Genomic DNA, 25322 nt, shown 5'->3' with positions numbered 1-25322 from the left:
TAGATCCTTGTAGACAGGAGGGAGTTCTCCTGCCTGGATTCACCAAGGAGCAGTGTCCTGCTTCCCTCCAGTTTGCAAATGCTGAGAGTCAGCAAATCAGTAATTGTAGCCTCAAACTAATATCCTTTCCTTTTTCTTTTTTTCTTAGCCTTCTGGCAATCTATAAAAAGATCTGGCACACTTCTTAGGATTAGGCGGCTTTGAAGCAGCAGAGTCATCTGGGTGTGAAACTTTGATTTCCTGTGTCTTGAAATGAACTGTTATTTCTATCTTTCCTTTTCAGAAAACCCCCACAGCTCATGCCATGAAGGAAGAGAACTTTCTTCGTCGCAGGTTCTCCCTCTGTCCGGCCTCGTCCACCCCTCAGAAGGTCGATCCTCGCAAGCTGACACGCAATCTCTTCTTTGGGGCCGACAATGACATCTATCCAGTCAGCCCAGGTGGGTTTCTGCTGTGTCAGTGCAGAATGTATCTTGTCTTGCCTTTATTGCACTGCTTTTCTAGCACTTGTGAAACTCGGTGCAGAACCTCAGGTGCCTGACTGCAAGTAGACTTTTTTAGCATACTGCTGTGAAACGAAGAGAAACAAGTGAATGTGAGAGTGAGAGAGAAGCTGTTCTTGCAACACAGGTGTCGCTGGCTCCCAGCCAGTGCTGTGTCCGTGATGCTGCTGTCTTTCACTGCCATGGCATTAAGTGGGAATGGAGGGCATCAGAGTTAGTATTTATCCTCATTTGAGCACTGTGTGGCCTCATGTTTCAGAAATGACTTAACATTTTCTGGCATTTCCACTTTGAGGCACTTGATGTGTTTCACACTAAACATTGAACTCTTTTAAGCTGTCGCCTGGGCCCCTTTGCAAATGTTTAACGGCAGGTTTCCCTGTTTAGATTTAGAGCCCAAAATAAATACTACAAGAGAAGACTTTTTGTAGTTAATGTTCTGTAAATATATACAAGCACTGCAAGCACCAGGAATATTGACAGGCTGCAGTGAATGGCAGGCTTGCTTTAAGCATTCTCTTTACGTCTCTTGTGCTTTGAATTTGTTAGACAGCACCCTTTTTGAAGGAAATAGGGCTCATTTTGTTGTTTCTGAATTCGTTGCTCACAATAACATTCAAGTCTTTCCTTGATTGCAGTCTGCAAACAATGCTTCCGTTCCAGTCTGTAAACAAATGCTTCAGGGAACAGTCACAAGTTTGCAGAGCTGTCATTTGCAGTTGCCGTGTCAGTGCTAAATAATCAAACCTCACAGCACCTTTGCGAGCTCTTAAAATACTGATACCTAGAAAAAGAACATAGCATGTCAAAAGGTTTCAGTCTTCATATAAATGTAGCACCTGGCAGACTCGCTGGGCTTTGCAGATGGGGAGCAAAACTAGGCCTGGGTTTCCTGAGCTAAGAGTCTTTAAGTGCAAAGGTTTCAAGGGCTTCTGATTTTGCAGGTATTTCTATTTGGTGTGCCTTTTTCAAGGCAACAGGGAACCAGTTTTGAGCAGTGCTGACTAATCCTCGCTGTCACCGAGGTCACTGAAAGCTTCAACAATTTCTTGATAATGTAATGGAAAACAACTTAAAAGGGGACACCCAAAATCTCATACATTACATATTTGTAGGGACTTCTGAAAAGCTCTCTGCCTGTAAGTGCATTCCATATGAATGTGTGGTAAGTAAATCTGTTTCACTTCTGCAATCTTTGGGTGTGCTGAAGGACCAGCAGATCTTTCAGGCTGTGGTCACTTCCCCATGCTTCAGGGAGGTGGAGATCCTTAAGTTTTACCCATGCTTCAGTTCTTACCAGCATTTTTATTGCTAAACAAGTTACTGACTTCCTCACCAGGGTATTTCAGTGCTGTAATAATCTTTCAAAAAACAGGGAAAGTTGAGCATGGAGGAGTTTGTCACTTCCTCAGCTTCCCACATCACTTCTTTTCTCCTTGAACCTTGCCTGATGTCTGTACCAGTCTTTGCTGGGTTCAGCAGGACAAGTGCCTTGAGCCACAGAGCAACCTCCAGCACCAGTCTCAGGGAGGTGGCCCTCTATAATGTAAAGGAAGATCACGGGACAAAGGGTTTGTAAAGGAGAGAATATCCCTTTTAAACAAACAGAATTTACTTCTTCAGCCAGGGGATTTCTTGCAGAGTCTGGGTTTTTGTCTAGCCTTACATATTTTTATTCCTTTCATTTCTTTCCTGGTCCCCATAGAGCTGCCTCATATCTTTGTTTTGCTCACATTTCCCATAAGAAGTATCTGTCATTTTTCCCATTCAGTTGCTATTTCCATGGTGGGCTCTTCTTTAACTCCTTTGCTGCTTTTGCTGCCGTGTTTTTCCCTTTGAGCCTCGCGTGCTTCCCTCCCACCTGCTGCATGCCCTCTGAAGGATGCTGCTGAAACTATAAATAAGCCACAAGTCTACATCCACAAGTTACATCCAATATTTCTATCCATTGCTTTTTTCTTGGTTTACATGAACTTTCAGTTCTTGAGGGTTTTTTAGTGGCCCATGTTTTGCTGCCAGGCCCCAGCAGATTCTCTTTTCAAGGGTGCAGGGCTGATGCCATCAGGTGGAGACTGCAGGCAGTGTGGACAGCACCAATGCCTAGGATTAGCGCTGCAGCCACGAAGGCGTTCAAGTAAATAATTCCATGAGATGGGAGTGACAGACTTCACATCTTGGGCAAGTAAAGCTATGGAGACTTCCTTCAGTGAAAGGATGTTTTTTGAAGGAAACACAGGGGAATGCAGAGTAACACTACTGGCTTTTTGCCTCTTGATACATAAATGCTGGTGATTATGGTAACTAAAAGAAATTAGAGGAGGGCATGTTTTCTCTTTATAGAAAGTTCATGAACTAGAGACATGAATTCAGGTTCCTTGACCATGTCTTTCTTTCATGCAGCAATAAGGGGGAAGAATCTTTGTCTCTCTTCTCTTTCAGAAGGTAGGACATTTATTGGGGGAGTAGCTAAAACAACTTTTAGAGAATCTTTCTTTTTGACTAGGCTGGGAGATCACTCCATGTCTTTAAATAAAAAAAGTAGATTAGCCTATCTGCATCTGAAGAGATGCACTTTAAGGAATATGGGAATTTTGCTGTGATGGATACATGGAACTAAATTTCAGTCTGGTTCCCACATTGGGCCAGGCCATGTGGCTGACATTTGCTGCAGTAACATTTATGGTGTCAGGACAGGTTATATTCATGATAGTTTTGCCACACGAGAGCCTTTATTTCTTCTTGTAGTTACATGGATACCTTATCTGAAAGCCTGTAAAATAATAGTTCATGCTGCAAGGAGCTAATCACGAATTCTATAATCCAGTATTTCTACTTTGTCTCAGCGTTGATCAGTCACTCTTGCTGTATCGTTCTTTATAAGGAGAAAAGGCAAATGTACCCATAGGGTGGATACACAGCACAAAGCCAAACAAAAGGAATAGTTAACTCTTCGGAAAGGAACTCTATTTTTTCTATGCATGACAGTAATGGGATAAAAGAAGGTATCAGTAATTCAGCTCTGTAACTGCAAGACTGGAGTATTAGCATTTTTCTTTGTGATGTGGTGAAGGCTGTTTCCATAAGCATCATTGATTCCCTTCCTGAAATCCCATTAATTATTTGCCATATACTACTGGGCTTCTTTGGAGGACCTTTTTTAGCATGTCACGTTAGCAGCCAGCAGTTGAAGTCGAAGAGCCTCAGCTCTATTTCTGTTGCGGGCATTATGTCTTCGTGATTAGGGAGATAAGAGCTTCAGTTTATATAGCCAGCTGATATTTAGCTTTTTTTTTTTTTTTTTTTTTTTTTTTTGTGGTTTCCTATTTATTTTCTCGAGACGGCTGTGTCTTTTGTGCTCGGGGTCAGACTCTCTTTGGGGTTTTCTGTGCACTTAACCATCTGTGTGGGTGTTTGAGAAACTTGCACACTGCTTCAATGGAGTTTGCTTTCCAAATGAGGGCTGGCTTTCTACCTCCGCACGGCTGCATCAGGTCTGCTTGAGACAGCTGCAATAGTGCTCCTCCAAAAAACACCGCATCTCTCCTCACAAGTGCCAACAGGCTTAACGGGTTTGTTGTAAGAAACTGGGATATGCTGCTCCATAAACACATCTTATGAATCCTTGTAAATGGTATGACCAAGAGTGAAGAGTTGCATGTTCACATTTTTCATAACGTCCTACGAGAGGGGCAGTCCAGAACCTCAGACGCACCCAAAATCCCATTGTTCAGGTGCAAAACCTTTTCTCTGTATTACAGAGAGAAAGAGAAGTCTCTTGTGCAGGTCTTTTATATGGATCTCAGCTTGGAGGTAAACTTTCTTTAAGATGTGAGATATAGTAAAGATTGGTTTGGATTATGTTATGTTAATAGATGCCTTTCCCTCAGAGCAAGCAGCAGCTGACTGCCATTAACTTTACTTGAACTTTTAGACCATATGTTACTTCCCCATACATGAGCAGAAAAAAAACTCTTCATGAGAAGCAAGTAGAGTAACTGCATGGCTTTGTGAGTTTATTCCAACCTCTTCTGCCTCCATCTGGGAGAATGTAGAGAGGAAAGAGCCATCAGAGGAAGAAACACGGGAATTCAGGTCCTAATCCATGCCCAGCAATGCTTATGACCACACTGCTTACTGTGTGCGTGGCACGATGTGGCACTGTGCCACGGGATGAGAAATGTGTATGAACCCCCTCTGCCTTTGTTCACTGCGTGGGAAGGTGTATCCTTCTAGAGACATGTGGGAGTGTGGCCAGGGACAGTTATCCCAAAGAGCCTGTTTTAATATACAAGTTGATACCCTAAAGTGCTGGTTGATGCCTGCAGAAAAGGCAGAGGTTTGTCCCCTGTATCAGTGAAACCCTGTAGTGCAGTTGCGGTTCCAGTTACAAAGGGATGTGTTTGTTCTCCAGCGTGTCCCGTGGTGGAAGTGGCACTTGGCATCTTGCAAAGCTCCTCTGAAAACTCTGGGAGACATTCTGGGTTCTGGCACGTCTGTGGCAACTTCTGCTTGACTTCAAGAGAATCAGGGTTTTCCCTTGCTGTTTTTGTATTTGGTGTTGTTTCCAAGATTCACCCTCAGAATGTTTAAAAATGTTTTTAACAGTTGCCATGTTTGCAGTGTGCTACAAATGGATTGTATTTCACTACCTTGGTGGCTCTACACTGTGTCCAGTATTCTGAAGCTCTGATTGCTAACAATTTTGAGGAGAAAACTACATTGCAATTGGATAACAAGGACTGTCTTGGACTAAAAAGCTTGTCTCATCAGATGCTATTTTTTGACTTTTTTAATAGAAGCTTTAGGCTTTCTTTACTGTAAGGACATGATTATGGTTGGCAAAAAGAACGGAATTTATTATTACATTTTATTGCTTAGACAGGGACCAGACATGCTCATACTAGTATATAATGTGTATGATGTACTGCAAGTTTAGTATATTTAGGTAATAGAAAATATATATCTCTACAATGATTGGAAATGTTACAGTTTGTAAATATTACTTGTTAATGAAAGTGTTTCTTATCGTAACAGTAACTTGGTCAGAAGACACTGATGTTCAGCAGTATTTTATTTCACTAATTATGTCTAGATGTTGTTCTGTCTTCTGTAACATTTTATGATCGTAGTTATTATTTGTCAAACAAAGCATGCTATCGAGTGCGTCTGTGTATAGTTGCCAGATACTGACCAAGGAGGATAACATATTAAATAGCTGCCTATTAACTGAATTCCATTTATTATTTGCATTGGAGGAGGCATGGGGGGAATGTAAGGAAAAAGCAGACTGTGGTAATGTAATTAAAGACTGCATCATAATGCAGGCAAACAAGGGGGCTGATTAAGGATGCATAAACAACCTTATTTCTGGTGTTCTCCTGCCTTCGTACACCGGATTTGCAACCATTGTAGTGGTTTACCAGAGGGTTTTCAGATGTAACTTTTAAGCAATACATGTTGCATGGTCCGAGCATGTGGATCCAGGCTATTTTAAGCTCTGTAAGATCCCTCTCTTTGAGCTTGGTGTGCCTGCTATTGCTCATGATAGCTCCTCTTGCTTCCTGTTAGCAGTAGCCCTTCAAGGGCCATGAGTAGCCATGATTTTGCCCAGAATTTCTGTTTCTGAATCATGTTGCTTTGTTGCAGGAAAAGACGTGGAAGGAAATAGCCCATCGACGCTGAAGGATGAGACACCACAGACACCGAACTCCATTAGCAAGGTACTGTGGAAAAGGGATGCAGCCGAGCTTTGCTTTCATTTCTTCTCAGGCTGTTACTAATCAAACTTATAGTCTTTTTTTAAGTCACTGGGAATGCCTCTCCCTTCATTTCTGCAGGAACCGTGTGTGCATGTTTTGAGAGAAAGAAAAGGAGCATTTGGGGATGGTGGGGATGACCTAGAGAAGCCCACTTTTTCCTCTGACTTAATAGCACCTACTACAGCAGAACCTTGGTTATCTGGGCCTTGTTTGGCAGTGTAATTAGATATGAATAATTATGGTTGAAAGCTTGATGTTGTCAGCAGAGGTGTCTCCTGCTGTTCTTGACCAGCAAGGCCATCATAAAGCTTAATTGTTTGGAACAGAAAGCTGTAATATTTAATGTATTGCATGGCATCTGAAACTGCGAGTTGAAATCCTGGGTGAGAGCTCTGAGAACTGGTGTAGCAGGAGAGGAACATGCACTAACCCAGACATCCTGAACGCAGCATTTCCATCCAAGCTATTACAGAGAGGTGAAGCTGGATCTAAATACTTTGCATCTGGGTGTTCAAGGCCTGGCTCTACATCTAGACTTACTGTGCGCCTGAGCTTGACTTCCTGTAGAGATGGAATCGACCTTTTAAATCAGATACGGCTTTGAGATGCATGTGCAGGCTTTTTGGCTGCAGCTCCCTGACATGTTTCTGGAGGGTAACTAGAAATAGCAGCAAGGCCTGTTAATAAATTTTTAACTAAATTTATTCAACTATGAAGCTATAAAATGCAAATGACACCAGCTGAAATGAAAATATAACACGAAGGAAGCATCTGGAGACAAGTGATTTCTTATAATACATGGAAACGGACTCTGTATCTTCAAACATTTTTGGCTGTGCTTGCTGGAGCTTGCAGCTATTGTGCAGGGACACCCTGGCAGAGGTCAGCATGGGATTCTGGTGACAAGAGGAGCTTTGGAATGTAGAGCAAGGGCTTGTGTGCAAGTACTCTGCTTTTGCTGGGATCAGGCAAGATGCAAACCAACCTTGGCTTTGTTTTTTCTGGGGCAGGTTCCTGATGGGAACCCTGCTACTGACTTCTCCTGGCAGTGGAGAATCCAAAGCAAAGGATGGCAGCCAGGGCTTTGTTTGAAGGCCAGATGTTTTGCACACCTTACAAAGAGTAGGGTTAAATTCACAGGGACTTAGGAGTATAAAGAAGGAGGACTTTTCCTTTTAATTTTTGATGTGATGTTGGTCAGCCAAGCCACAGGACAGCTCAGAGCACCAAAATGCTGTTTGAATGGAAGTTTGGTTTCTGAGATGCAGGACAAACATGAGAGTACAATGTACTACCGAGAGCTGTCTGGGAGAGAGCAAGGTCAAGCTTCAGGGCCTGCCTTGCTATGTAGTCTCTTACAGGTATGTTTTTGAGAGGCGCCCTTGGAAAATTTGATGCCCGCCTGGATTTCCACCATGCTTTGTGTGCACCTGGAAGGCATCGGTGTGTCTCTCCTGGACAGTGGCAAGAGCAGTGGTTGAGGAGCAGTGAGGGAAAGCATGCAGCACAGAACAGCTGCATCAGAGTGGGAAGTCAAAACAAATGGAGGGCTGACCCTGCACACTAGCTTTGCTTTAACCAACCAGACTTTGGCCTGGGGATAGACAAAATTCCTCTGAAACACTAATAAACAACAACAAAAAAAAGGATGTCAAGACACCAAAGCCCCAAGCTTCAACTCACCTACTGACTTCTGGTGTTGCAGGCAATTACTTTGGCTACCAAATGGGTCAGAGCTATCTTTTTCTTTAATGCCTACCAAATGGGTCAGAGCTATCTTTTTCTTTAATGCCTGAATGTTCTGCCAGGGTACAGGGCATTTGATTCAGAGGCTGACTTCAGTGACTTTCCACCTCACTGGACCTCTGCGGTAGCTCCTGTTGTTCGCACTTCATGCTGCTTCACTTTACTATGGTGTTTGCTGCCTGGTTCTTCACTTCCAGCCAAGGAGCTTGTCTTCTCTTGCTTCACAGTGTCAGTGACAGCAGGGAGTCTCTATTGTTACATGTCTTGCACCTCAGAAATTTAGGCAAAGCGGTAGTTGGTTTGCTTAATATTTCACTTTCCATGTCCACTCAGCTGTAAGGCTGTAAAACAAAACCTTACTGCCAGATGCCCAGCACTGTATGTCAGGATCTGTCACGGCATTTCAATTTAAAAATAAATAGCAATTCCAGCTACTTCAACCAAAGGAAAGTGTGTGCTAATTGGGTCATGTTTAGATTCCTGATAGCGGGGCGGGGGGTGGGATAATTTTAGTAACTGAATTGTAGGGTATGCAGGTTTAATTAATGGCTTCAGTAGTAAGTGTACTAGGTAACAGATCCATGCCACAAATACTTAGCCTTGGTTTGCCACAGTGGATGTAACAGACCCTGTTGCAAATCAGTGTTACTTCAGCAGTGCTACATGTATTTCAGTGTACTGCAACGCATGGACTCTGTTCACCCAGTAAGAAGAAGGAAAGGAAAGCTAGCCAAGTGGTTCATCCCCCAGACTGGGGTTTAGGACTTTCCCAGCTCTGACCTGCAGTCCCTGTGTTTCCCCATGCAGATGAATTGTGTTTCTGTTTCACATCTTCATCAGTGACATGGAAAGAGTCCCATGTTTCACGCATATCCACGCCATGCGATGGAGCAGGCTGCAGGTTTCCCAGGTTGACAGACATGGAGCAGGATGTCCCATGAAAACCTCTATAAACCTTTGGCTTGCAAACACACTTCACTGCACTTGAACTCTTAGATGGATTGCTGGTCTCTTCCTGAAGTGTGAGCATATCCAGATTGTTCTGTCTGTATAGACAGTAAAATGCTGGATGCTGGAACATCTGCTTTCAGTATTTGTGCACTTTTTAGTAATACATGTTTTTAGTGGCAGTTGTGGCTTTCATTCCTATTTTTATTAAAAAAAAAAAAAAAAAAGGCACAGTTCAGCTATATATTGCATTTTAGAGGAATCTCTTTCAGCTTATTTTAATGACAAACAAAAGGTCATTTATTTCAGATTGTTGCTCATATTAGCTTCTATTTTTTAGAGCCCTTTAGTCTTGTAGTCTGTGCCCAGCGCTCATAGGGGTGTGAAAATATGGCAGAACTGCTCTAAGCCTCAGGCTCTTCTCTGGAGCTGGGCAGTGCAGTGAGCACATGCCTGATACTGGCAGGGGGTGCCTTTCTCTTATGACAACCTCTCAGTCAGCATTGTTAGCATCCCTTAAGACACCTTTTATTGAAAAATGCAGCATTGCATTTTCTCTTTTTTCCCGTCCCTATGCTTGCCGATTCATTCTAGTGTCCAGAAAGCAGCTGGGATCTCTTGATAGGCACACAGAGCCCACAGAGTATTGAAGTTTATTTTAAGGGACTTAAAGCTGGCTATCAGTAGTACCTCACTATTTTCAGTCCCATACTAATGCCACAGTGAAGTCTAAAATTACCACCCTGTAGGAGTTTGGTTGTTGCATGCACAGTTGTATGACGTATAGGAGGGCAAAGCTTCTCTTGCTTTGTTCATTGTGAATGTGTTTTTCCACATGCATGAGTAGTTCAAGACTTTATTGTGTGATTTGTAATCTGAAATACGGATCTAAGTGGCTGCAATATTTTTTTTATCTGAAAAGTGGTTTTAAATAGCTCATACCAATCACTTGAGATTTGATAGAGCAAGCTGCAAACCCCATGCCGTCTCAGGCTCACCCTTTTAGTTCATTGAAACACAGTTTAAACCTCCAAGTTAATTCCAGCTGCATTTGAGACTATCAGAAAAGACCATTCACACCTCTGACAACCTACAAGGGTACTTTTCCCTCTGCTCTCCCAATGCCAGCAAACCAAGGAATCAGTTGCCAGAGAGATCCAGAAGCTGCAGGAATCAGCTGTGAGGGGCCCAGGAGGGAAACATCCCCTGTGTGTGCTCAGCACAGCTTTAGAGGAGAGCTTGGCCCTTCCAGATGGTGTTACACCAAACCTGGACCCTTGCCAACATTTCATTACTGTACATTATGCGGTGGATGTTGTGGATGTAATTATTTTGGAGCTAGTTGTCTCTGTCACATCTCCTGCTCAGCTCCTGTGCTCAGGAATGCATTGCTTCTTCAGGCACTGTGGTCCACAGAGGGTTTTGCAGCTGGTTGCAAGTGAGCAGAGATGGAGTATCCTGGGAAAAGTGCAGAGGAGAGGGGTGGGATTTTGCACTGAGAGGTTAGAAATGTGGAGTACCCCTACATTACGTAAGTGCATGCCAGCCCCGATACTCCCAGGTGCCTCACGGAGAGCAATGAGGAGAGTGGGAGCCGAGCTGAAGTCTCAGGGCTGGTAGCTTTGGGTAAGCCCCAGCACCTATCTTGTCACCTTGGGTCAGTGGTGATCAGAATTCCTTCCTCTGGTCTTTCTGACATGAGGGTCAGTGGAGGAGCTAAAATTGAAACAGTTTATTAAACAATTTAGCAGAGCATATTTTAAAGTCCAGCTGTTTTCCATTGCTCGCCTTCTCCATCTGTTTAAACTCAGCCTAGGAACGAGAGCAGTAGCTGTAGCTGGAGGGGAAAACAAAGCTCTGCTACAGGTTTCTGCTTAGAAATACAACTCTGACAGTCGTGAAACAGCATCTTTCTCAGTCCACAACTTTCCATGATGCCTAAAATGTTCTTCAAATATTCTAAACTTGCACAATGTTTGTCCCCTGAAAGGCACACGTAGATGATTGTATTGTCATCCCATGAGGCCTGTGACTTTTTCTTTAATTGCAGTGATCTGACGCAATGGAGCAAAGCACTCCACTAAACAGTGTAGCTTGATATTTTGAGTTGCTTGCATAGGTGGCTTTCAGTGATGATTTTCCCTATTGCTGTCACCTCAGCTATTTATGTATATAGGCTTTTCAGTTTAGGCTCATCATTGTGCTGTGGCAGTGTCGTAGACATAGTTACTGCGTCTCTGTAACATCATTGAAATAAGAGGAATGTTTTCTGCAGCCAGAAAATTTGAGGTGAAAATCATTTGATGTGCTGTAAACCAGCATATTAATTGAAGGGTAATCTTCCTTAATCCAAAGCTTGTTTATCAGCAAGAATCGTCTCACTGACTCTGACGTGCTTTGGATGAGCTGTTAGTTACCATTTTGCAAAAGAATTGTTTATAGTAAACTGAAAAGCAAGTTGTTTAAATACAGTTGAGGTATCTGTGAATATTCACAACAGCAAGAAGTTCTTCACTTCTGCTAGTTCAAGCTTTCCATAGTGTTGATAATAGTGTAGTAGCTTTTGTTTCATTTGTTTTATTCCTTCAGTAATACAGATCCGTAGCAATTTTATGTGGAAAAGATATCGGAGAAGTTACATGTGAGCAAGGACATGTCTCCCCCACGATGACTGTTTTTGCTTTTGTGAAACATAACTTCTGACCCCAGCTACTTTTGTTCTGCCTTCAAATCCGCATTGGATTTTGTCTCTCTCACTTGGAACAAAGAAGAAAAAAGTGCAACTTGTAAGCAGTCACTGCTGTTAACGTGTAGACCACAGCCTGAGAACGATGTTATTTAAATATGTCTGACTTGGACTAATTCTGTCTGATTGTCTCTCAGTACACATTATTTTGTGTTCATCCCATGCAGCAAGGATTGCTTGTGCTAAACAAAACCATATATTCCTCTTGCTATTATCCAGGGCACGGTGGCTGGCATCCCCCTGCCAGAGTTGATCAGACAGTTCTGTGACATGGCTTGGTGTCCCCTGGAAGCGAAGGAACCAAAAAACACTATAGCAGAAGTGTGCTGTTGTGAGGACACTGTGTGCCTTCTTACAGAGCCTAGCCAATGCGTGAGGGTAGTGTGATCACTGCTAACGATCAGCAGCGGATCCCAGGAGCTGCAGGGCTGAGATGAAAGGCAACAGAGACTTAGCAGGGATAAGAAGTGTGCCTCTGAGCGGAATACGTCTTGTCATCACCCTGGAAGGTCATCACTCACTCCTGGAAAGGACAGATCTGGTTAAAGAACTGGGAGTGGCAACACGTTCCACCCTCACAAGTGCTGTGACATGCCCTGGAAAAGTTTTTGGCAGATTAACCATCTTCTAGCCTTAGGAGAAACAGCAGACAGAAAAACATTTTCTCATTAGAATACTACAGTATCTTTTTTCATTTTACAAAGGACACCAATTCCCTACCCTCCCATTGTATAAAGCCTCTTCCCTGGTTAATGCTGTTCACGTGTTGTTGCAGAGGGGACCACACTAGGATTGCTTGCCCAAGCATTATCCCATTGTCCTTGACATAATTGCTGTGGTGACAAAAGGCTTCTTGTAGCTTCCTGCCAGGCTGAGAACGGCATGTTGACAGAAGGACATCATTACACTCTCTTGACATGTCCTAGTGCTCTTGTAAGGTCCCACTGTGTTTTGGGGATCTTCACAGCTGACAGCCTGGATTTACTGAACCTTATATATACTATGAAGTGCAAACAAAACTATTACAACAGCTTCATGCAAAAGCACGAAACCATATTATTTCAAGACACTTCGCAGGTTAAACCTGGGAAAACCAGGAGGGGCTGTGGTATATATTCCTGTCCCATAAAAAGGCAGGAACTTTAAAAACCAAGCTGCAGTGCTTTTCACCCTGTACAACTGGAGATCACCTGCAAGCTAAGTGCTCTTTAGGATCTGTGATCACGCATCGTCATCAGCACACAAAGAAGCAAAGCTGGCAGGGAGAAGCAATCTGTTTGCCCAGTTAAAATAGCACCCAGGGAACAGTCAGGTTTCTGAAAACAGAAGTCCCAAGTCGTGCCTATCTGAAAGCTTTGCCACACCTCCTAGTTACATGGCTTGGTTTAATAAGATTTTCTCTCCCTTCATAAAGCTTGGCCATTTTATAACCACCCTGGGGAGCTGCACTGTCCTTCACACACCGTTCTCATCACTGTTTTGGGGACGTGGCAGCACAGATACTTATTTTCCCATGCCTAGAAACTCTTATGCAAGCAGTGAGGGTCTTAAGCTACTGCTTCTTTCTCATCTGTTCTTAAGCCTGTCTTCATGTGCACCATCCTGGTGGCCATGTTTTCACTTGACGTGTCTGGACACAGCTCAGTCACGGGGGAGGCAGTGCCCAAAGGAAATGGTGCAGCAGTTCAGGAGCCCACCGCAGCAGTCTCCAAGGCTGTTAATCCATCTGCTTTAACCAAGGGAAAGACCAGTTTGTAATGACTTCGGGCGAGTTTCACTGTATTTATTGAGCTCCTAAAGACTGCAGCAGTAGGAAGGAAGATGATCCCTTCATCTGCTGTTGTGCACTGGGGTTTTACAGCAGAGCAGCTGGCGGCTGGCAGCCCTGGGCATGGAGCTAGGAGCCAGCACCCCTGAGGGGGCAGAATCAATGTCTCTCTGTGTAAACCACCCAGGTTTGAAGTTGTGTGGTTGTTTAACTCTATTTTTAGCATGACCCGGAGAGACTCCAAGCAGGAGGCAGGTGTGGCTGGCAGAGTTGTGACGGTGCCTCTGGCTGCCTTGGCTTCGGTTGCCCATGAGCAGTGGGTTTAGGGCTCAGGTTTGCATGGTTGGTGGCGGTTGTTGGAAGCTTTTCTGACTTCAAGAAGATTTCCTCAAGCCAAGTGAGCTTAGGGGGCATGTTTTGATCCACTATCTAAGTGCTAAGATGTAATTCTCTAGACAACAAGTGACTAGCTTGTTTTTGTTCATTAAGCACAAAGCATTCTTTATATCCTGATGCTTTGCAGACACCTGAACAGCATTTCCTAGAATCTCACAGACATCTGTGCTTTTTCTGCTTCTCACGCTGGATAATGAGGGATGGTACGCAGTGTTTCTCTGTGTGTCTGATCTCTCAGGCTGGAGGGAGTGAAATTACCAATAAACAGTTGGCTCATAATTGTATCTCAAGGACAGGACATTCTCCCTGCTGACTGGGAGAAAGGAGAATTCTCCTGACCAATTTCAGAGGACACACGTCTCAAATCATGAAAGCATAATCTCTTAATAATTCCAGAGGATTCTAGTTCAGAGACATTTAAGCACTTGGAAGTGTTTCCTCGTAAAGAAAAGCTTGTAGTGTCTCTCTCAAATGCCTACCGCTGCTCTTTGAAATGTGACAAGGACCCTCTGGGCACAGTTCTCTGCTCAGATGTCTTATCTGTGTAGTGGTCCTCACTGCAAATCCTGTGGTTTTACAGGGAAGTCCCATACACAGAAATGTAAAATATGCTTCAGAGACTGCATTGCAGGTAGAGAAGACTGGTTTAGCTTTCAATTAAAACAAAAATAACAAATATGAAGTAGTTTGCAGGAGTCCAGAGCTGATGTTTTCCCTGAGTGGGTTTAATGTAAAATGGACTTGTAGACTGGACAGTCAAATCAGGGGCCTCACTGGTCTCTGTGTGTCTTCTTAGAGTTTTAATTTCTTTATTCTTAAGGGTTACATGTCATTTTGGTTTTAGTGCAAGATTACTATAAGGGTGTAAGAACAAGTAACAGGTTCTTTAGTGACCCAGGCTCTGCTGCACATTGCACTTGCTGTCCCTCATTTCCAACCTTGCATCATCCAGAAAGACTTTTGCTCTGCAGTGCACCTTCATCTCCTACTTCTGCTCCTGCCACAGTCTCCAAAGCATTGTTGGTGGTCTGTTTGCTGCGATATGGCGAAGCATCTGCTTGTTTTTATCTAAGTCATCTGCATGTTTTCATGTAAGTCATGTGTAAAGGACTGATCCAGCTACCATTAGATGCATCCCTGCTGACACTGATGTTCAGCATGGTTCATGGCTATAGTAGCTGGAGAGGTTTCTGTGTCACTGGGAGGGAAAAAGAAAAGTGGGTCTCTCTAAACTGAATTCACTGTAATACGATTACATCAACTCATGACATACAGGAGAGAGAGCCTGAGAGCCCACTGGGTTTGTTTCACATCATAGCAGTAAATTTGTAAATGGGAACTATATTTGTTACATTTTGTCCTTACTACATCTCCTTTTTGTGTCATACTCATTAAATCCAGTTGGCCGGGGACTGAACTTTTTCATAAAAGCATTGTGCAAAAGAAGTAGAGACAGTGTCTGACCCCAAACATGAAAGGCTGGAAGGAAAAGAAGTACAGAGAGAGAAAGTAACTTCTCCAAGGTCACCTAAGAAGGTAGCAGAGACCAGCCCAGACCATAATTCTCATGCCACTAACCCTCTCCAGGTTTGGACAAGAGCCTATCCAAGTGTAGACGTTGTAGTTGTGAGGCAGTTTCCAGAGAGTTGCACTCACTAAGTGTACATTGGTCTGGGAACAGTAATATTGTGACCATGTCTAACAAAGTAAAACATTTTTTCAGCCCATCAGCACAAACATGAGATCAGTCTTCAGCCTCTGAAAATGAGTTTAAACAGCACTGACAGTATCAAACATGATTTGAAGTGAATATGTATTTTGTGCCTGGCTTCTCTAGGCCAAGATGATGATGATTTTCTGTATTATCTGTAACATGATTAGGTCATTTCTTGCCCACTGTGTTCTTGAACATTTCAGCCAGGACAATGTCATTATCAATATCAAGTCTAGTTCTGAAGGATCTCTACCAGCTTTTATATATTTTTTATTCTAGTAATTGAAATGATTTAAGATTTGAAAAAATGTGAGTAGTTTTCAACATTAGGAATAAGAATAAGGGGATTGTTTTGTTTTTAATAAAAAATAATGTCAACTTGGGAGAAATACGAAAAATAAGGGAATTCCAACTAACTATGAGCACATAAAAAGGAAATTCAGAGCACACCGCAGTTATGTCATTTCTGAGTCTATCTAATCTAGTGTACTTCTGCTGAAGCCTGCAGTCAGCTCTTTCATGGATTCCTGGAAGATATAAACAACCCTTCATTAGAGCTTAGCTTGAACATCTTCGTGTTAACACATTCCTATTTCCTCTCTCCCGCTTTTTTTAGATCGAATATAAGCTTTGCAATGGGTCTGACAAAGAGTGTGTGTCTCCCACGGCCAAATCCACTAAGAAGGAAACATTGAAGGTATGTGCAAAGCAGCCAAGTCAGCATCAGCTGACTTTCCCTTACAAAACAAGTAGTACCTTTCAAACAAACCATTGGGAACTGCTCTGAGTCATTTCCCAAGACCCAGAAAAGCCTCTGACTCTTCTAAGAGTCATTATAGGCCAAGGGCATTAATGGGCTTTATATACAGTATTAGATTATATATTGCAAGCAGAACAAATCTGTGTAATTATTTTGCTCTGTTCATATGTTCCAGAGCCACAAGGCACCTCAAGAAGACTGTAATGCTTCATTGGCCTTGTTGGGAGGAATATGCCTTGGCAATCTGAGTAAATTATTTGATTGAACACTTGCTTTGTCTCCCAAACCAAAAGTATAAATAATTTGGCTTGGATGAAATTAGATTTAATATTAATTCTCTTTAATTTGAGGGGGGGGGAGGACTCACTAGTCAACCTCTCTCCATTCCCCTCAAAGAAAATAAATGTTTATTGGAGCTTCAGAAGCAAAGAAAGTATCTGCTCTCTTGTTATGTTTTTGTTCCTCTGTGTGCTCATTTCTGGGGAGCTTGTGCTGGGTCAAGTTCTAGCTGTGCTATACATAGCAGTCCTTAATGCATTATGTTCTTTCCTCCCCCAAAGAGGCCATGATTACAGCTGCTATATTTTCTCTGTTCTGAACCAGGTACAAAAAAAAAACTACAGACAGGAGAAGAAAAGAGCTACCAAACAACTCTTCAGTGCTCTAAAGGATCCCAGTGTAGTGATCACAGCAGACTGGCTGAAGGTATTTAATATAGACCATTGATTCTGAGACTCTAGACAAAAATAAGTGAGAAATACTTGCTGTGTCTAGCACCGACTGAAGGAAGACAGACTAAATTTGAGTTGATGTTGCTGTAAAGCCTAAACTACGTTTGGGGAATCTTTACTTTTCATCTTAACCTAAATGAGTTTGTCTGTTTCATGTCCTTAACTATGAACACGGTCTCAAAAACTGCGTAGTACAAAAGGAAGTGATGATATTTCTTTCTTTCCTCCTCTGAAAGAGTCTGCTGACCTCTTCCTGTAGATATGTTTTTGTACTGAGGGAATAGACAGAGTAGTAGCCTGGAAATGAGCAGATACAGCTTGTTCTATTGACAGTTGGATTTGATATTGCCACAGTGCAGAATGAAACATGTTGGACCTGATGACAACTGTAATTTCTCCTTGTGCAAGGACTCAACTAGTGACAGCTTCTCATTGAAGTCCTGAAACTTTGTATGTGGCAAAGTACATGTGGATTGACATTGCAAGAGACTATTAGGGCATCTAGTCTGGTTTGATTGGTCATGAATTGGTTGCCCCTTTTATAATGGCAAAACTTTATCTCCAAACATCTTCAAACAAACAGCTCTTTAAGAAATCAAGTAAATTAGGGATTTCATGAAAAAATACAATTGTATTTGTCCAGTGTGAAAAACCTCTCACATTATTCTATCATCAGAAGCCAGATAAGTGAGATGTATATCAATTATTTGAGAAAATAGATTGGCAACATGAAAAATGTTTCAGTCGTGTTCAGTGTTGATGACAGATAAATCCTGTTTTTTGTAATACAAAATATTTGCTGCATAGTTGTGGATGGAAATATCTAGCTCAGAAACAAATGATACTGGCCCACAAAAACAGTACAGCAACATAAGACTTGAGGTTCAGCCTACATATGTTGGAGACAAGAAGACCTTAAGCAAAACCTAACCTTACTGAGAAACTTCTCGTTACTGAAGCTGTTACTTTTAATACATGCTATCAGATTTAATATCTTCTATACAAGAGAGAATACGCATTGAGCTTGACAGAGAAGTAAACCAGCTGGAGAAAGTTTACTTCTCTGTCAAGTACCCCAATCAAGAAATGAGGTATTTGTCAAAACCCATTAATAACTCCGTTCTGCTGAACATTATTAAAATGACTCTGAAGTCCAGTTAGACAAGCTATAATATATTTCTATGTAGTATCCTAATTCACATGTCCTCCTTGATTATTAACAAATCATTCTTACATCGGCCAGCAGTGCTGGTTGCCTAAAAAAATTAAGCAAGCTGCAAACACCAAGCCAGAAATAAAAATATGAAGACTAGGCTCTGATAGCCAGATTTGTGTGGTCTGGGATTTTGGTATGAGATCCCCAAGACCGTTAAGATGATGCAGTGTATCCTTGTGTAAGGAAGCGTATCTCAGTGCAGCCGTGGGAGAAATGGGTACTGGAAATACTGAATAAATACTAAATAAATGTTGGTTTTGTTTTAAGGAGCAACGTAAGGGTAATGTTTTTTCTTTCTTCCTCCCTCCAGATTCGTGGGACTCTGAAGAGCTGGACCAAGCTGTGGTGTGTTCTGAAACCGGGAGTGCTGCTGATTTATAAGACGCCAAAGATCGGACAGTGGGTTGGGACAATCTTGCTCCATTCTTGTGAGCTCATCGAGAGACCCTCCAAAAAGGATGGCTTCTGTTTTAAACTTTTTCATCCTTTGGATCAGTCAATTTGGGCTGTAAAGGTAACAACCCTGATGAGCTGAACAGGCTCTTCTTGGTCACCAAAGTGTCTGAGCACTAGCTAGATTTATCTAGCGTTGTCAGTATCTAGATTCTCAGTTATTTGGTTGCTGTTAGTGATGGTGAATTGACTGCATAAAAAGATGAAGCTGAAGCCTGGTTGTGATATGACATCAAAGGAACACGGTGCATTATGGTTATACTTATGTATCATTCTTGATATATAGGTGTATGCATAAACTGAGGGAAGGGGAAATGCATTAGTGCAGAATCTGTATCAACTCATGGCCTAGATCTTTAAAAATAGATGAGGAACAGACCCAACTAAATGACTTCCCAAAGACAAGGATGTACAGCACTGCTTTGCACAACACTGGAAAAGGGCTGGCAAAGTGACAAAATGAAAAGGATGAATGATATCACCACAGTGTCTTTTTTTCCCCTGATGTCTGAGGTTTGGGTTTGTTAGTGATGGACTTGGAACTTGGTGGACTGCTCAAGTCCTGACTGTTACACAGAAGCGTGACTTTGGGTGCATTGTCTTAGTTTTCTCTTCTTTGAAATGGAAGTAGAAAGACTTTCTCTCCTTCGAGTCCTTCTTCTTCAGGCTGTTGTTACTCAGAGGCTGTATGTACATAAGCTCCAGCAGTGGCCTCTGGATCTCCCTGTAACTTAGATCACAGAATCACAGAATTTCTAGGTTGGAAGAGACCTCAAGATCATCGAGTCCAACCTCTGACCTGATTGGTAGTTTCTCACCGTTCTTGAAATAACTCCCTACCAGTTATGAAAAGCTGGATTTCTTTTTCTTCTTCCCTTTAAGATTAGGTAGAAAGCAAAAAAAGAAAGTAAAATATGAATGCCTGAGAGCAAAGAGGAAGACCACAGTACTTCCTCGGAAGCACTGAGAGCAACATCTGTTGGATACCCTTAAGTGACAGAACTCAACTTATATTGAGCTCTTTTTTCCCCCTTAAAATATCAATTCAGCAGAATTGTTGAAGACATAAATTCTCTAAGAGACATCACCAGTGCAAACAAGGTTTACAAGGTACTGCTTTGCTGCAAGGTGGTCAGCAAAGTCTGCTTGGAAAGATTCATGAAAGAGTGATGACAGAATTTGTCTTTGGCATCGGAAGGTCTAACAAAATGGAGGGAAAATCCCATGGGAACAGATTGAGAAACCTCACTCCTGCTCGTCCCTCCAGTTAATTGAACAGATTTAAACACAGCTATACACTAAGTATAAAAAGTCTTGCAATTTTTAATATGGTAAGTGGAGAGAATGAAAATGAACTTCAACAACCAGAGATAAGAGCTGCTCTTTTCGTTCAGCTCTAATCTGTGCCCAGATGCATTGTTTTAGCTTCATATCCCAAAGGTTTTATTGCAACTGTGCTTCTTATTCAGCTTTCAGAGTTTTGTTGTTTGTTTTATTCAGAGCACGCACCCAAGAAGGCTGTCAATCTTTTGCTGTCCATCAACAAAAATATTCCCTGTGATATAACAGGTCAACTGAATTCTCCTGAAAAGCACAGTCAGGAGAGGCAGGGAAAATGCAGAATCAAAAGCACAGTCAGGTAATGAAAGGTAGTGTCACTGCCAGATTTGAAGTGTTGTGTTATGCCAGTATGACCTTCCATACATATATCCTTCCCTTCAACCATCCAAAAGAAAAAGCAGTTTTTATCAATATGTATATGTATTTGTGTGTCTATGTGTATCTAATTCTCGTGTCTCTTGAGAAAAGTATATGATAGAAATAGGAATTAATATATTAAATATGAAAGGAATGTATTCCTGAAAATGTTTCTGTACTAGAGGAAGTCCCGAGAGATTTGAGTTTTAAGTCAAAGTAATATTCTCAGTCACCTGAGATAGATGTTTAGAAAGCTGTGTTCAAGCTGCATAGTAAGAAACCTGAGTTCAGCTGGGATTGTTGTTTGATAGATGCTTCCAGTCACAAGGTGAACACTAAAATACACATTAAGAAAACATCTACCAGAATTGCCTGATGTCAAAGAAGCTGTCTGCACTCTGACAGCACTTTAAGGCTGAAGCTGCTAAAAATACTGTTTTGTTTCATGTCATTTCATGGCCTTCTTTTAAAGCAACTGGAGCAGAATTGACTAATCTAAATTGGTTATGTGTAACTGTGCAAAGAAAGACTATTGCTCATGAAATATGGATTAGCCTGAGCTTAGAGAAGCCCAAGTTACTGTCCATTGTGATAGAAATAAGATCTAGCTAAACAACTTTCACTTATGGCTAAAATGGCTTGTCAAATTTTCAAGGGTTTTCCAGAGTACAGTTGATGGTCTGGTTTTGACTCTCACTAATGGGCTTCCAGCTACTTCAAGGTAACAAGCACCTTTGTACTTGTTATCCTGGGTGCTCTGCAGGTGTTTGGATCTAACTGCGGGTTTCAGCCCTTGGACAGATACCTGGGTCGAGCACTGCCCTAGGTGTTTACAGTCATGCTAGCCAATTAAATTCGATTTGCAGTTATTTAACTTCAGCTACAGCAGGATGAAATTTTGGGATGCCTTTCATGTGGTAGGTAGGTATGATATAAGTCTATTGCTTATAGTTGACATTTAAATATATGAAGCAAGGAACTATTTTTCTTATAAAGCTTTCTGGTTTCTAGAGACAGGGGGATGCCAACCTAGGAGTTAGTGTGTGGGTGCAGGCATCTGTCCTCTTTCTTCGCAGAGGCAATGTATGGCTATCAACAGGCAGGGTTTGCCCGGCAGTCCCAAATAAATATCCTAGAATAGGTTGTATTTCCCCTTGAGCTTGCTCAGGAGCTAGCTGAACAGCATGGTGTGGGAAGGCTTTTATTGACTACATCTTGTTCTGGTGTGTATTTAAGTTGGTAAATTAGTTGGGATCAGACCCACTGAATCTGGGGATATATATAACTTTAGTTTTGTTGATTTTAAGAGCCTCAAGTCATTTCTTTAAAGAAAGAAGTTCTAGTAATGGGCTTGTGCTACTTTTACAGTAGTTTGTTCTCCTCCATACTATAACAGTTACTTTTATCTTTATTCTCGCAGTTATCCATAGCACTGTTAATGAAAGGGATTCCTTCCCGTTTTATGCTTTGTTTTATGACTCTCCAAGATGAGATGTCTTGCTGTGCTATATAAAACAGTGAGTCCACTCCAGTTTTCAAAGCCTGAACACCCCCTGTTTTTCAGTGCCTTTGAGACTCAAATCAAATGTATAAACAGGAATGGTCTGAAGATGACCCTTTCTTAGCTGTACTGTCTAGAGGCTGAGCTGAGCTCCAGGTCCCCATATAGCAGGGATAACATTCACATTTAGTGAGAGACAGTCATTGTCTTGAAGGTTTAGAGTCTAAACTCAAAACAGGCACAGAGCTCAAAGGCAGGGAGACAGAAAGCATCATTATCTCCTCTGTGCAGATACAGAACCTCATTTACTTTGTGGAGATGTTGACTTTATTTTTATGGCCTTCTCTCTTTTCTTCTTCTCCTTTTCTTTCTGTGGGAAACAGCCCCTCCATGTATGAACATGCCTTACCATGAAATATGATCCCTTGATACAACAACTTAGCTGCTCCTTGTATTTATCCACATGTCTAAATGTCTGCTAAAACCTTGTGCTACCCCATCCTTTCCTGACAACCCCTCCCACCCCCAGGCTTTTTTTTAATATTGGTTCTTTGTATCTGTACCATTTGGTTGTGGGGCAAATATCCTGCTCTGCACTGAAAACACAACTAATGGTGTTGCCAACAATTCTTGAATGTCCTGTTCAGCTGCAAGCTAGTGAAAGAAAGAATGCCATCGGGAATACTGCCTGATTGCATTAGTGTCACTGATAATGCTGTTCTGCTCTGGATCACTAATCAAATCCCAGCTTTGCTGGTCCTGACTATTAAGCCTTCAAACAGTCTTAATTTTGTGAACCCTGAGCCTCTTGTGGGAGAGAGGAGCAGAGAAATAAGCGAATAACAAGGATCCCAATTTCTCCTGGCAGCAGAAGAACCCTGTGGATATAGAGACAAGAAGCTAGACTGGAGACTGTTATCTTCTCAGCACTACAACTTTGTGACATAGACTCAGATACAATTTGATGTGTGTCATATGCTTTCACTCTTCACCCTTTCCAAGTTTTGGCTTCCTGGATGGAACTCGAAAACAGAAATCCAGATGAAACCACCATTTAACTACTAAACACTTGTATACAGGAGCAGTTTTCAGTAGGAGTCACAGTTTCACTGCTTTCACCATTATTGGGAAGAAATCTTCTCAAGGAGCAAAGGGCCATGCAAGGGAGGAGAGCCATACTCAGACTGCAGACATGTCCCTACAGATTTTAAGTATTGTGTGTGGTATTCTCTAGAAACTAAAGTAATTGTGTATTTGAGAACTTCTGGAGAAAACCACTTGTTTCACCCCGCAGTTAGGTTAGTGGACATGTGGGTATTGGTGATGTTTTCTGCTCTGTATGTGTTTCTGAAGAGTCGACATACTTGATCTGCTTTCATATTGTGTCTTACAAGGCGAGGAAGAGAAAGAACTGGAGGAGGGTGGGTGACTTTGGAAATGCAAGGGATTCTCTTATTTCAAGCATATGGTGACTTAAAGCACGTACAATGGAGACTGTGAAGCTGTGCACACTGGGCAGAGGAAAAGCTCCTTCTTCACAGCTGCTGGAGCTTAAGAAGAGAAAACAGGGAGGAGATAAAGGCATGTGGTTCTGCTCAAATAAGTGCCTAATTCAAGATGTACTCTGTCTCCTTGTGAAGCATTTCTGGAGAGTCAAGCTGAAGGGATTCTGGTGGGATGTTTACAAGACACTATAATCTTTTTTGCTACAGCTCCTAAACTAAAGGCAACAAACAAGCAAAGCCTGGTTTTGTTCCCAGTCTCTCTGATGCAGCTGTCGCCCCACGCACCCCAGTGTAAAGGTTCTCAAAGTGTCCGGATGTAGAAGTGAAGGGCTGCAACCCAGAAACATGTATCTGTGGTGGGAAACCTTTGGTCCCCAGCCTGTGGTTTTCCCTGCCTTCTCCTTTCCTGCAGTGGGGCCTGCTCCCCATTGATCCTTCCTTCATTCCTCCCTCCCTCCCTCCCTCCCCCTCTCTAATGGCAAATACAAATACTTGGCTTTCTTTGTCCCAAGCTACAGGAATGAAATTTCTCCAGTTCTGAGGATGTGAATAAACAGGGCAATTTGAGAGCTGAGCAAGGGTTAGGCTAAGCCCAATTAACGTCAGAGCTTATTGCTGCTTTGGAGCTACAGCAGCAATGTCATGATTACTGATGAATCTCTCTAAATTACTCCATCTGCTCCTTCCTTCTTTTTGGCTATCACAAACGTACACACTCTGCCCAGGAAGGGTAGAAAGACATTGAACGGCCACTGCATCTTCAGTGACTTATTTCTTTTTGCCTGTGTTCATTTCCAGGGCCCAAAAGGAGAAAACGTTGGTTCGATCACTCAGCCTCTTCCCAGCAGCTACTTGATTTTCAGAGCAGCCTCCGAATCGGATGGTAAGTTTTAGTCTGCCTTTGCTTTCGCCAGTAACCAGTGTGAATGCTGAGGCAGAGTTTAGTGTGGACTGCAAGACTGCAGAAGAAAGTAGGTTGATGCAAAAAATATGATGCAAAAAATATGACATATAAAGGAACAAGTAACAGTTCACCCAGCTTGAGATGATGCCCATTAGCGTGGCTCAGAATCGGGCAGGCTGTAGGCAAATTTCATATTCTTTACTGAAAAGCCACCTTTCTTGACATGTGTGTGGAAGAATCTAGACTTTTAGATGAGGGAAAAAACACAAGGTCAGTAAATACTAGAGGATGAAAGGATTTCATCCTGAAATTGGAATGAAACTTTCTTCAGTTTAGCAGAGAATTTAGTGGGTTTTCTGCCTAAGTCTTAGACTAGGTAGGGACCTGCTGGAGGAAAAAAGCATGTCCATACTGAAGAACTGTTGATAGATGCCTCTTAACCACCAGAATTCTGTAAATTTGCTGTACTGGGGCTAATGCTGTAGCAGGCCCAGACAGACCCTGGTGACTCCTCCTGTAATATACTGTTCTAGGAATTAAGAAAATTATGGAAGGGAAATTCAGGTCAATAGATAACAAGCATGCCAGCTTGCTATGTGAAATCTCTCTAAATGACTTTAGCAGACCTAAAATATCAGTGATTTATAAGTAGATAAGAAGATTAAAATAATGTTTTCGTTTCATTTGACCTTCAGACTACAGTGTTTTGTATTTTTTTTTTGCCATAGCAAATTAACCCAGACTGTTGTTTTATGGATGTTTTTCACCTATCACATCAGGGTGCCCAAGTAGCCCACGTGCTCATTCAGATTTCATCTAGACTGACTTTAAAGGTACAACAATTGTTTATGGAGCTCAGTGGGCTTTAGAAGGAAAATGCTGCTGGTAAGTTTCATGAATTCCTAAAGGCTGGGAATGGGACTTTGAAGACACCAAATGCAGCTTTAACATGGCACTTAGAACAGGAAGAAAGC

The 25322-nt window shown here is 42.1% G+C and overlaps 1 protein-coding gene across 5 annotated transcripts in view; it reads left to right on the top strand.

The window, feature by feature from the left end:
• Positions 1 to 25322, top strand: part of OSBPL5 (oxysterol binding protein like 5) — a 132573-nt gene that overhangs the window by 70901 nt on the left and 36350 nt on the right. For all 5 annotated transcript variants that reach the window (XM_068683482.1, XM_068683480.1, XM_068683483.1 and 2 more), the window contains exons 2-7: positions 284 to 440; positions 6150 to 6223; positions 16197 to 16277; positions 16944 to 17045; positions 18598 to 18801; positions 24243 to 24327. In XM_068683482.1, coding sequence (XP_068539583.1) covers positions 305 to 440; positions 6150 to 6223; positions 16197 to 16277; positions 16944 to 17045; positions 18598 to 18801; positions 24243 to 24327 — 682 coding nt within the window. In that variant the 5' untranslated portion in view covers positions 284 to 304. The remainder of the gene's footprint in view (positions 1 to 283; positions 441 to 6149; positions 6224 to 16196; positions 16278 to 16943; positions 17046 to 18597; positions 18802 to 24242; positions 24328 to 25322) is intronic.

This window comes from Anas acuta, chromosome 5 (assembly GCF_963932015.1).
Source record: "Anas acuta chromosome 5, bAnaAcu1.1, whole genome shotgun sequence".
In the NCBI taxonomy this organism is placed as follows: Eukaryota; Metazoa; Chordata; class Aves; order Anseriformes; family Anatidae; genus Anas; species Anas acuta.
The sequence above is the reverse complement of the archived record's forward strand: the minus strand, read 5'-3'. Positions and strand labels throughout refer to the sequence as shown.